Source organism: Nannochloropsis gaditana (assembly GCF_000240725.1).
Source record: "Nannochloropsis gaditana CCMP526 unplaced genomic scaffold scaffold799, whole genome shotgun sequence".
NCBI classification, from domain to species: domain Eukaryota; class Eustigmatophyceae; order Eustigmatales; family Monodopsidaceae; genus Microchloropsis; species Microchloropsis gaditana.
In genome coordinates, this window is record NW_005803154.1 from 1 (window position 1) to 12,753 (window position 12,753).

General features: G+C 56.2%; 4 protein-coding genes across 4 annotated transcripts; 3 read left to right on the plus strand and 1 right to left on the minus strand.

The window, feature by feature from the left end:
* Positions 1-5,220: 5,220 nt before the first annotated feature.
* Positions 5,221-6,226, minus strand: NGA_0444200 (uncharacterized protein; the record flags this gene model as incomplete). The annotated part of the gene is made up of 2 exons (XM_005853641.1): positions 5,221-5,919; positions 6,044-6,226. 2 exons carry the CDS (start codon positions 6,224-6,226, stop codon positions 5,221-5,223), a joined length of 882 nt encoding a protein of 293 aa, XP_005853703.1.
* A 1,200-nt stretch (positions 6,227-7,426) lies between these two features.
* NGA_0444100 (uncharacterized protein) lies at positions 7,427-8,504 on the plus strand (the record flags this gene model as incomplete). Its single annotated transcript, XM_005853640.1, has 2 exons — positions 7,427-7,765; positions 8,022-8,504. Coding segments are annotated over exons 1-2 (735 nt in total), but the record flags the coding sequence as incomplete, so codon positions are not given.
* A 251-nt stretch (positions 8,505-8,755) lies between these two features.
* On the plus strand, positions 8,756-10,397 carry NGA_0444000 (uncharacterized protein; the record flags this gene model as incomplete). Its single annotated transcript, XM_005853639.1, has 3 exons — positions 8,756-8,986; positions 9,143-9,280; positions 9,525-10,397. Coding segments are annotated over 3 exons (744 nt in total), but the record flags the coding sequence as incomplete, so codon positions are not given.
* Positions 10,398-11,587: 1,190 nt separating this feature from the next.
* NGA_0444300 (uncharacterized protein) lies at positions 11,588-12,710 on the plus strand (the record flags this gene model as incomplete). The annotated part of the gene is given in 4 exon segments (XM_005853642.1): positions 11,588-11,634; positions 11,646-11,667; positions 11,920-12,012; positions 12,588-12,710. Coding segments are annotated over 4 exon segments (285 nt in total), but the record flags the coding sequence as incomplete, so codon positions are not given.
* Between the last annotated feature and the right edge of the window lie 43 nt (positions 12,711-12,753).

Consider the following 12,753-nt stretch of genomic DNA (forward strand, 5'->3'; position numbering starts at 1 on the left):
TCCTACCCCCCCCCCCTCCCTTCCCTCCTTCCCTCCTTCCCTCCCTCCCTACCGTTCATTGCAAACCACCAAGGGGACTGCCCCGCCACCTTCTTCCCAGATGAAAGCCGCCACCGCCGCGGCACTCGCCATCACCTCATTCGTCTCTTTCCCCTTGACGCGTCTGACCGGCTTGGGCCCCTCTGCGTCACCTTCCAATCCATCTTGGACTAGAAATTGCCGAAATTCCGGCGGGAGGAAGCCAAGCGCGGCGTGGAGCTCTGTCTTGGAAGGAGGCAAAGGAGGGCGCGGGGCAAAGGCTAACGTCCTCGACTCCTTCTCGGCCAGGGGTGGGACCGCATACAACGAGGACGAGGGCGCCCCAGATTCCAGCGTCGCTAGTGCGCCCTCTCCCTTCTCCCCACCTCTCTCTGCCTCCATCCGGCCCCGCTGCCTTTCCTCCATCCCCCCCCCTTCCTTTCCTTGCTCCTCCTTGGGGAAGGCCGGCGAGGTGGAGAAGGTGGTGGCAGAGGAGGGGGGACGAAGACCGGGAGTCGGACACCATCCGCGACACGGCGGTTTGGTCAGCTCCCGTTCTGCGGCCGCCACCAGAAAAGAGAGGCTGGGGGATTTCTTGTGGCTTTGAAGAGTCTCCTCTACCCCAGGTCTCGACTGCTTGTTCAAAGCATCTCCCTGCCCCGACCCCAGCCCCGTGACCCCTCTTTCCATCGCCGCCGACCCGGAGACCGACGCGGAGGCAGACGGGAACGGCAGGGGAAATTTGGAATGGGAAGCCGCGAGCGAGGCAGGGTCGCGCCCTCCTTGGTGGGCCGTAGAAGTCGAGGCGCCCGGGGCACTGGGAAGCAGAGGTGGAAAGCCCTGTCCCTGCCCGGAGGATAAGACGCCGGACGCTGCTTCCACAGGACGGGCGTGCGAGGGAGTAGAGTGTGGGTGGTACGGGGGATACAGGTGGTGCACGGACTGGTCGGCAGGCGCTTGGGGATACGGGTTCGGGGGCTGTCCCTGTGGGAGTGGCCCCCGGGCTCCCTGAGCTTCGCGCCCTTTTCCCTCCTTGACAGGCTCGTGCGTTGTCGGCCTTCTTGGATGATCATTATCTCCCCCCCGCTGCCCTCCTTCCCCGCCGTCCCTACCCCTGCCTCCCGCGTTCAGTCCCAGCACGAAGAGGATGACGTCGGCCAGTCCCTGTGAGGCATCACGTCCTAGACGCTTGTTCCACCGCAACCAGCCTTCCACAATGACCTTCGCACGCTCCACGTGCACCTTTCGATTCGCAAGCATGGTGACAAAGGCCAGGATGTAGGACGGTTCGAGGTCATACTCCGACGGCAAGTCCACGTCCTCTCTCCCGCCCTCCCTCCCGCCCTCCCTCCCGCCCTCCTCCCGGGCCCGCTTTCGCTCGCGACTGGCAAGGGTGGCGTGCGAGGTTAAATTCGTGGAAGCAGAGCCCAAAGTGGAGGCGGAGAAGATGGAGGAGGTTGTGGTGGGAGAGGAGGACATGGTGGAAGGGGGAAGGCGGGTGACACGTTGTTTCCCACCCATGCTCTCCAGGGCGTCGTCCCCTGCGCGGCCATCCTCCTTTGTCTTGGGTCCTGCCTTGCGCCCCACGGTCGCGAGCGAGGCGAGGACGGAGGCGTGGTGCTCGTCCAAAGTGCGTCGGAAGTGGTGGTGATTCGCATGGACGAACCGACTGCGGAATTCCTCATCGCTTAGCTGCGCCCGGGGCGCCTCGCTCTCCCCTTCGTTGCCGTCACCATCCCGCGCGCTCCAGCTGGACACAGTGGCGTACGGATGGGAAGAAAGGGGAAGTTTAGGGCGAAGATTGGTCCCACTGTGAAGCCTCATCGAGTCAGAAAAGCGATCCGCAGGCCCCCCATAAGGACGCCGGGCCGGGCGGCCGGGAGGTCGGGGGTTTGGCACACATGACAGGTTAAGACGGACGCATCTGTGGTACAACATGAGAAATGTTGTCGTGGTGAGAAAATTGATGTGGATGCGAGGACTATAACGAGGGCATAAATGACACCCACAGCAGGGCGACCAAGGGCTTTTTAGATTTAAATCCGCGGTGCCCCAGTAATTGCTTTCACCACCTACCTCGAGCACTGCAATGATGGCCAGGAACGAATAGCGCAGTTTTAAGAAGGTGCGCGCCAAGACGTCGGGTCAAGGTAAGTATTGAGCGAAACAGACAGCGGGGGGTATTAGTACTTAAGAAGGTGGCCCTTCAGGACGGAGAAAGGTAGAACGTACCGGACTTTCTCTGTCACATTTTACTTTGCTATTTAGACAAGAGATACAGGTGGGACGAGGAGCTTGAGGAGGATCGTCGCTGCTCATTACTGAGGCGTTCGGTGGGTTTTTTCCATTCGACGTTCGTGGAGGCGTCTAACTCGCGATTATTGCCCTGACACGGTGGCAAACGTGGGAAAAGAGGCAACAAACCCACAAAAGGGTGCCAGGACATTGTAAAGGAAAAGGTCAGCTCATAAAAGAAGGGTGTCGAGGAAGGAAACAGCGCGCAGCTCGGCGGAACTAAAATGCGCGGTACAAAGTGAATGCAGGTCTCTCAGAGGGAGTGAGTGATTCTGATGAGGGGATACAAGGGCACAGGCCCATGAAAAGCACAATATGGTGGGTGGGAGCTCCTTTCATGGCAATCCCACGCCAGCATTGATGCCCTCGAAAACAACATTTGGGGTGGAGGGGAGACATCCGAAATGCACGGCGGGGAGACATCCGAAATGCACGGCGGGGCGTGAAGTTCTTGAATCATGACGGTCCCACCAACGCCGCACTGATCGCCTCCCAACGTTCCGACAATGCCCGACGTGTGGACGGAAACCAAAATTACGCACACTCGAAAACTAAACATGCACGGGATCGCCATGGATGAAAGGAGGAGGACGGAGCGTGACGAGTGGGGAGGGCTGGCATACGGTTGGACAATAAGAAAGCAGTGCAGGACAAGCGGAAATAGGTCGCATTGAACTGTTATTCCTCGGGAGCCCAACGTCATAATGCAGCTGCACACGTGCCAGAGCCTTTGTTAATAAAGCAAGAGGGAAAAAATACATGTGGCATCAATTTGTAAACATCGCAAGACAGTGTAAGACACAATTTTTTTTGTCAAAGAAGGTTTTACGGAGGGGTCTATCATACCGATGATAAGTTAGTTATACATGTGAAATGGGATCCGCTGACCTCGGGCGCAACCATATGGTATGGAAACTTGCCTAATGCCTCTCTCTCATTCATCGATTCTCCTGAATGTTTCACTTTTGGATATCGGAGTTGAAATTAAAAACGCATGGCACTGACATGAGTTGTTACCATCCTGCCTTCCCATGATTGCTGACTTCGGTGGTCCATCATGCTTACGCTTTTTTTTTCAAGAAAATTAGCGAGACGACAGCTTCTGATTTCGTCATCAGCAACAACAGAGTACGATTAATACATTCAAATATCCACACAGTAAATATTTGCTATCAAAGTACATGTTTTGGAAGTAGGGAGGCGGGGTTATTTCAATGGGTAATGCGGACGAACCTAGACACATACAAATCCTACCGGACATTTTTCGGAGCCATGGTTAGTGTTTCGTTATTCACAATCGAACGGCCCATTCGCAATTTTTTATCAAAGCACTTCATACGAAGCACCATATCGTGAGGATTTGCTTGTCCCCAAGCCATCACTTTTTATCTCTGTGTATCCTCAGAAAAGTCTCCTCGTGCAATGGGAATATTTGCTCCATCTAAGAGGGCTTGAGGCGTGTGGGTCGTTGAGTGAAAAGCTAATCCACTTCTCCTTGGCTCATTCTTCCCCCCGCGCGCGTGCTATGTGCAATCAGAAGGGTCCTGTCCCATCGCTCCCTCCTCCGATTCCAAGAATCGCACTGAACTCCTCCCAGACCCGTGGCATGCGCGCATATCCCGCCATACTACCTCTGGCCGCCCGACGAGTCCGCTCGACCTGCCAGCCTTCCCGTTCCCGAAAGCTTGAGAAGTTCGTTTAACTTCGCCGCGATTTTATCCCAAACGAAGGATCTCTATGGTCCTTCATCAGTGAACGGCACCAGTGGAGGCAACAGCAGGCTTGCCCTCCCGCCGCTGAGAAACACGTACTCGGTCTTCCATACGCGTTGGTCTCAAGATTTCAATCCTCTTTCCGTCCCGCTGACTGCTAGCCCTCCCATCGCCCTCGCTTGCCAGATAAAACGGCCGACCAAGGTGACAGGCGGAGGGGGGGGACGTGGGGCAGCTGGAAGAGGATGGCGCGTCGGGGGGAAACAGGCTCGCGCGTGCGATCTCGTTCCTTTCCGTACGGTCCTTTGGCATCCCGGGACAGATTGGATCGTCTCTACACAAGGGTGCAGGCCATGGCGGAGATGTAGGAGACCGGGGTCGCTGGAGGGTCCATTCCCTCCACTGGGACAGGGTTTCCCGCCATTCTATCGCCGATTCTTCGGATCGACATCGCAATTTCCAAACCCCTCTTTCCGTCTCGATGATCAAAAGAGACGCGTTTAACCGCTTTCCCTGTTCCCTTTCCACCTGTTGACTTATCCTCACCACGTCTCGGACCTCCAGGGCGATCACTTGCTTCGACCGCTCCTGCGTGGGATACTCCACTAGCCACGCGCCACTACCCCTCTTACCGAGCACGAAATAGCCAGGGCGCCAGGCTTGGTCCGTCCTTATGTGCATCCAACCCTCCCTTTCCGTCGGAGGCCCTTGGGAGCCATCCCACCGTCCCACCTCGCCCTGCCCTTTCCTCCTCCCTCCCTTCGGCCCGCCCTCCTTCGCTTCCCCTTTCCCCCCATAAGGGGTTGGAGTCACTTTTCCTGCCCGGTGTGCTCCTGGTTGACGCTTGGGCGGCATTCGGGCCTCACGAGCCACCCGGGCGTGCATCTGCTCACGGTGTTTCCGCAATTTAATCAGACCTGCTTGCATGTCTCCGTCACTCACCGGTGGATCTCCAAACAAGAGCCCACTCAGGTGCTAAAGACTCAAATGTCGGTTGAAAACGTTGAAAAATTGGAGGCCGGCAAAGAAGAGGACAAAAAGGGGAACGATCCGATTGAAATTGTTGCCCACGAAGGGAATGATATCCATGGAGCCATAAAACCGACCGAAGGCTGTCATGACAACTTCGCCCGTCAAGGAACTCTGCATCCAGATCCCTTTTTCCACCCCGCTTTCAAAGCACAAGGTGAGGAAATTATACGCCAAAGGAGGGGCTAGCTTGCAGGAGAGCCGAGCATGGCAGGAGAGGGACTTGGGACTGGTCTTTCGGCCTGGCGCGATTTCCATTACGTCGGCCACGCGGAGTTGAGAAAGGGCGAAGAGGATGACGTAGGCAATGAAGGCGAGGGACAAGAGGTTGAGGACGATGAGCGTGGAGGGTGGACATGATGGCAATCAAGCCGTACGTGTTGTTGACGGTTACAACCGTGACCAAGAGAGCCTTCTCATCCGAGACGTAGCCTCTTCCCAGCAAAATCCCGAACCCCACGCCACCCACAAGCAAACAAAGGAGCAAAAAGCGTCCGATGTTTCTAAGGGCGTCGAGTATACGATTGGTAACCGTGAAGTACCCGCTTTCGTTGTACTCCTCGAAGAAATACAGGAGCACGCCCGCGACCACCTGGGCCGGCCAAAACAAGCATCCATAGAGGAAAAAGAGGCTGTTTGAATAGATAGACAGGAGATCATAGGACTCCACCGTCCTTGCCTCCCGTTGGAGTTTGGTCACGGCCAGGTCGAGCGGGATGAGGACGAGAATACCGATGGCACAGTAGTAGGAGACAAAGATATTTACCCACGTGTGCCAACGAAAAAGGCTGCGATTTGCGTATCGTAGGAGAAAAAGTACGATACCCAATACCAACATGGTATACAGCGTTGCTAGGTACGCCGTCTGTGATAGTATGGAGGATGATACATGGCATTGGTGGCCGCGCAAACCGTGCATGGAAAAAAGAACTTGACAAGGACTCAAGGAGAAAAAGGGTGGAGCAAGGGAAAAAGTGAGTGTCAAATACCTGCTCCTGGAAACTGTACGCGACTTCAATGATGCTTGTCTCCTGGAGCAACCTAGAAAGCGCATTGAAAAGGTCAGGCTCCGGCTGATTAGCAGTCGCTGCTATGTCCACATGGAAGAGGACGTCGCTACTAGCTATTTCCGTGTTCATGTCCGGACGGTATAGAGGTTTGCTGGTAGCCATGAATAGAATGGCATGGTATCCATCAGAAAAAGTTCTATCTATGGTACAATGTATAAGGCTCTTCGATTTTTATTTTGCAGGCTGACGTTAACATTGTAAGAGGCTACAGCAGGAGAGTGATGGGCCGATTAGTCCTCATCAGAATCAGAGGACGGCCCTGCAAAATAGGGTGAGGCAGAGAAAGAGGACATTTTCGGGTCAATTGTACAAAATATACAGTTGCAATGGTGAAATATCCAAATGTTTTCGAGATCTACAGGATTTTTCCTAAGGTTTTCTTCCGTCCGTTCTAAACCTATCTTGGGGCTGGGAAAGCGAAAATGGGCCACTCCGTGCTCAGAGAGACGCCAGACTGCCCTTGGGACTGGACATTATAAAACTCCCATTTTAATAGACCGGACGACGCCTGACGTCCCTGCAATGCGTATCAAGGAGCTTTCTAACCCCGTGCACGTCGTGGGGATGACGGGCTTGCGTGCAACCAGCCATGTTGTCGGGTATAGTTAAAAGCGAGCAGATCGTTGCTTTGTTTTCTCCACTGTTGCTGTTACGTCTCCGGGGGTGCCCGGGTTTAGATTTGGGGCTTCCCCCTCGTCGTAATTCACCGCCGTGCACGGTGCTGTGGGTGACCATTCGCGAGGACTCCACCTTGTGCACCTGTGGAGGTGCAGAGCATGGGTCTGCCGCGTGTGCGCGAGTTGGTGGGTGCGTGATGTGTCCTTTCATGCGAGTCGGGGAACGGGATGAGCAACCCTGGGGTAAAAAAAGCAACCCCGCTGCAGAGATATGAACACTTGGCAGTGCCAAACTGCTTATACTCTATCATTTCAGAGAAAATACGGACCTGACCGTGGTTTGGGGTGTGTCCGCGGTGGCTTGTCCAGCCCGGTGGCTGAAGTTGTAGGGGGTCGTTGCGTAAGCAGGCTTAGGCTGTGCACACGTTGTCTGAATGTTACTGTTTCCGGTCAAGTGCATAGAAAGGAACGGTGCAAAGTTTCGTTTTGGGAGCGAATGCAAAGCCAGTGGGCAGGCTGAATGGAAGCTGATGTGTTGTTGTTCAAGACGCGCGTTGTGATGGAGGCTCCTGCTCCTGGACGTCACCTCTTTGTGTTTTGGGCAACTGACAAAACACCGGCAAATTCTGCGCATGGACTGGGTTTTAGGGCCCCACTTCCCATCTTATGTACACTGTCTCAGTAGTTATTGGAGCGCCACGTGTTTCTCAACACTTTCCCACGCCTCCACCCACCCCATCCCGGACAGGCTGGGGAAGGACTCGGGAAGGCAATGAGTATGACCGACTCAGGGGAGTCCCTGGTACATGTGCTGGTCAGACACGTGTACCGGTCCATTACTCTCGAATTTACCCTGCCCTTGGAAGGGTCCACGGTGCACGCGGTGAAGAAACGCGTGGAGGCAGCTTTGGAGGAAAAGCCCGCTCCTCATCGACAACGGTTGATATATTTGGGTAAAGTCTGCGTGGACGAGACTGCCCCCTTGGTGGGGATCTTGACGGGAGGAACAGGAAACGACCACGAGGTGAGGGAAGAGGGGTGGGGAAGGGGGGCGGGAGGAAGGGTTGGAAAATTCGAGAATCCTGGTGGCCGGGGCGAGAGAGCGTGGAAGGGAAGGAGAGAAGACCTACTAGGAAGGCGCGGGCATGACAGTACAAGAGAGAGCTGGGTACGCTGTCGCATCACCATGTGGGGTCGGCCTCGCTGCTTTGTCTCATTGTTCTCCCTTTTCCTCCCCCCCCCACCCTCGCCCCTGCTTGCCTGCCTCTGTGTTGGTCCAGACTCTGGACTTGAGCACCCCCAAGACCTTTCATCTGGTTGTGACGGGGATCACCTCACCCGTTCCCTCCGTTCCTGCCTCCGTCTCGACCTCTGTGGCACCGACGTCGCCTGCCTTGCCCGCGGGAACTCCAGGACGCACGCTGAGGGAGGGGGGGAGGGCAGGGGAGCCCGTCGGCAGCACCAGTAGCAGCGCCACGCCGACCGTGATTTTCCCCCGACCCACGACCTCCTCGCCCATCCCCATCCACCCCGGAGTCACAGGAGGGAGCGGACGAGGGCGGGAGGGAGGGGGGGGGCACGGCGGAACGGGCGGGGGGCTGTCCCACGGGATGATTGTGGAGGAAAATGGACGATCGAGGCGGGAGGGAGGGGAGAGGGAATGGGAGCGAGAAGCCCCTTCCTCGGCCGCGACCTCTGTCCCGTCCTCCGTGGAGAGAGATGTCGTGGACTCACCACGCGCCATTCGGGGAGGAAGCATCAACATTCCTTCTGGTGAGGGAAGCTTGCTCTCCCCCCTGCCTCCGTCCCTCCCTCGGTGGACGGTGGTTTCGTGCCCGCGCCCGGGGAAACAAGGGAGCAGGAGAAGGCCTGGCTGGCCCAGCACCAGCTCCAGCAATTGTTTTTTTACCAGCAGCAGCAATACATCCTGAGCTACCAGTATCACTGTGCCTTGCAGCAGTTGCACCACTGGTACGCCCAGCAGATGGTGGAGGGAGGGAGGGTGGGAGGGGCAGAAGACGGAGAAAGGAGGTTCACGGGGGCCCCACCTCCGGGTACGTGGAATGCCTTCGTGGAGGACCACGCAGAGCGGCAGCACGCTCAGGCAGCCGGGGTGGCGCCGATGCCGGCGGGGCGCGAGCATGTCGGACAAGCGGAGCAAGTAGCCCCGCCGCGTCCCGCTGGAGGGCCACAGGCTCTTCACGCGGGCCCCTGGTATCAGGAGCCAAGGCCGCAGCTTCTCGAGGTGGGTCGATGTGATTGGCATCGGTGCTTGTGCCTTTGATGAATGTTGTTCCTGGACAGTAGGTCCGCCTGGCCCTCCCCTCCTGATTCTTCTCCTCTGCCCCCTTCTTTCCTCCCGTCCTCTCTCCTTCTCCCCCTCCCTCCCTCCCTCCCTTAGCTGGGCAGGGCAGTCTTGGCCCTTTGCGACTGGCAGTTGGCGGCGAAAATGGTCATGCTCGTCTTTTTGCTCAATCCGGGAAAGCCCCAACGCCTGGCCACCCTCTGCGTGGTGGCGGCCCTGGCTTATCTGTATCAGGTAAGGGGAGGGATGCCGGAAGGAAGGAAAATTAACCTTGGAAAAGGTTGCCCAGCACATGGTCCCTTTTGTCTCATTGTTGGGTTTTCAAACGTGAGTGGCGCGGACGCATGAGCTGCTTGATGTGGAGCACGCGGCCTGCCAGGAGTCATGTCCGGTGTGCCTTTGCCCCGGGCCTCGCCGTCCGTCGCATCCTTCTTTCTCCCCTCATCGAATTCTTCTACCACCCATCCTTTCCGAGCAGACGGGTATCCTGGCCTTGCTCTTGGGTCCTGCCTTTCGGCGGCCAGCAGGGCGAGGAGGGAGGGAGGGAGGGAGGGAGGGAGAGGAAGGGGCTCCTGCGGACGGTCCAGAGCAGGAGGCAGGGGCAGGAGGGAGGGAGGGGCAAAGGGAGGGTGGCACCGGGAAAGATTTCTGGGCGATCACCAAGGAGATGTGCTACACGGGCGCTTTGCCGGGGGGGGAACATCGGTGGTGGTTGGAGGCTTTTGTCTTGTCTGCGTCCTTCTTCCTCTCGCTTTTCCCCACCTGGATCCCCCACAGGATGGAGGAAGGAGTGGAGGGAGGGAGGGAGGGCGAGCTGGGAGCACTGGCGGGTGAAGCAGCGGTACAAGGCTAGCGTGGCTTCAAAATACGCTGTTTGAGGCCGCCCTTGTCTAGTAAGAATTGCAGAAAGGGAGCGTAGGAAGAGGGAACGAGAGACAAACTCCTGTAAACGACGCCTGCATATCACGTGCGAGGTCGTGGATATTCCCTTCATTGAGGTCAGCAGGCAGCAGATGTTCGTCCTGTAATCGAGTCACGATATGGTACACCAGCGGTGTCATGATAAGATGTCACGTCGGAACTAGAGAAGCAAAAGAGTATCAGATGCAGGGACAGCGCTGGGATGTTACAAACATTCACAGGAGCTTCAAGGACGAATTTAGGTACATATCAGAGGCGTCCATTAAATTCAGGAAATGATGCAAAAGACAAAAAAGGAGCAAAGACTCGACTGTAGGGTCGAGGAAGTTAGGGCAAGGAGACACAAGCGAAGGCAATGTCCTTGTACATCTTGGAATGGACTTTTGGTTATAATTGATTGCGAAATTGAAAACCAAAAGTGCTTGTTTAATTGCAATGTTGTTGTTTCTTTGTTTCTTCTAGAGATGAAAGTTACTGTGTTCAGGTTTTTAGGAAAGTTGCTTCGTGAGTACTTCAAGCCTTCTCCAAACTTCGTTTGTGTGAATGTCGCAGGAATACTACATTTCCCTGGCCTTCAACTATTGGATTGATGCATTGTATGCAATATTTGCGTAGAAAATGGCGCTACGGATTTGAGAATGAGATGATAACATTTCGGAGGAGGCGTACCTGTCGCGACTTACACTGTGGACTTTACTCTTTTACCTCGACAGATCATCCTCGTCATTTCATTTCTGATCGTTCTGTCGTACTCTCCTTGGTTTCAAAAAGCTTTCGTGGGGTGGGTCACTTGGATACCCGGAGGATCCCCTGGCTAAAGGCAATGTCTGGACAGCTCTCATAAAATTCCACGATTCTTGTAAATTCTCCTGAGTAGAGTATGAAGTCGGTCTCGGAAAATTTCAATCAAGTTTAACCTCCGACCCCAAGATGTGCGCTCGAAAGGCAATCGAAGGAATCACGTTTTCGGAGATCTCCTGGATGACGGCAAGTCAGGAAAGCCATCGCCCTCCGTCGGGAGGCAACTTCAGTTTCGGGTAAAAAGTGAAGTCTGTGGACGTAAAAGGGTCGCAATTTGCCTGCGAAAGATGAATACTTGATGGAATATGTACATTCGGCCTTTCATGTCGTTAATGAGTGTCCATATGGAACCTTTCATCCCCCCCAGGTCGGTTGCCTCCACGTCTTGTACGTCTTTCCTCCCTTCAACACAGATCCCGCACTTGGTGCGAGGGGAGATTGAAATACGGTAGAGGCGTGCTTCGTCCTAACATTCCATGATGGCAGAATTTTCCGCCACTTTGTCTCTAGCTAATGAGATGTGCATTTCTAATTATCCATTCCTACTGCAATATCAACCTAGATGAGGACCAGCAACTGATTGCACGCAGCAAAAATAGGGCCCGGCGCGACAGAACACAATGTTGGGCAGAAGAGAAGGGCGTGGCCATAAAAAGCGAAGTGCATCATTGGCGGCTTGCCGGTGCTTCTTGATGGCATTGCACTTGGTGCCGGGGCAAGCTTTTTTCCTCCCTGCCTGGCGGTCGTGGGGCCTTCTCCCTCCAGTACCCACGTCCATCCCCATCACACGTTCACCCGTCGTATTTCATCAGCCCTCAAATGTCTTGCCGAGAAGGACGACAACCTCGGCGACGTCTCCTGCGCCGGTGCCGCCCAGAAAAGACAAATTTGCGGCCTTGGTAAGTTGCTCAGCTGTCTACCAGGGTCCATGCGGCTATCGGACTTCACGCGCTCTCTTTGATTGATGGAAACCCTGAGAGTGTTTTCATTCCATGAGCGTTCACTCTTCCAAAACTCTTCAGGACGATGCTCCATGGGCTCCTGTGATCGCTCCACCCCCCCTTCATTCCCCCCTTCCGTTTCCCCCCGCCCTCCTCCCCTCTCTCCCTTCCTGCTTCGCTTCTCTTTCTTTCTCCGCGTTGAAGACGCAGCCCCTCCAGGCCATGAAGACGGGCGACCTCCGAAAGTCTCTCTTTCTCTCCGCCAAGGTGCTCAATTTGACGCGTGCATTGGACACGTTCCAGGTAGGAAAAGGGAAGGAGGGAGGAAGGAAGGGAGGGGAGGGGAGGGAGGGAGGGAGGGAGGGTCCCAAGGAAGGCCGACCTCACGAGCGACCGTGCACGTGGCACTCAACAGGAAATGAAGGCACGTGGGCGGCGTTTGAGCCGGGAGGAATGCAACACGTTGCTGTACGTGTGCCAGGAAGCAGGGGGTGCCAAGGTAAGGGGGGAGGGAAGCAGGGAGGGAGGGAAGATGGAGGGAGGGAGGGAAGATGGACGTCAACCCCCTGGACGCTCGCCCACCCACGACCCGGCTGGTGGCGAGTCTGCGCTTCCTCCCTGGCTGGCTTTGTCGTGTGCTTGGGCCTGAGTCGTGGATCGCGGCAAACGCTTGATCGTGGGTGCAAGCCGCCTTTCCCCCCGACTCGACCACTCCCTGTGGACCGGGAGCCCGCCCGGCTCTATTGCAGGCGCCACTCTCGAAGCAGGCTGGGGGTCGCCGGCGAGGCGGGGCCCCTTGTCGCGACCGCGGGCGTCGAGACATCCTGCGCTTCATTCCTTTTTTTTAAGTCGCGTGTACCCTCCTTTCTCTGGCCCAGGTGACGTGGCAGGTGTACGAGGAGCTTCGGAACCATTTCGAGGAGGACGAGAACACGGCGGTGGTGCTGATACGGGCATTGGCGGACGAGGGGCGTCTGGAGGAGGCGACGCGGAAAGCGCTTGGTAGGGAGGGAGGGAGGGAGGGAGGGAGGGAGGGAGGGAGGG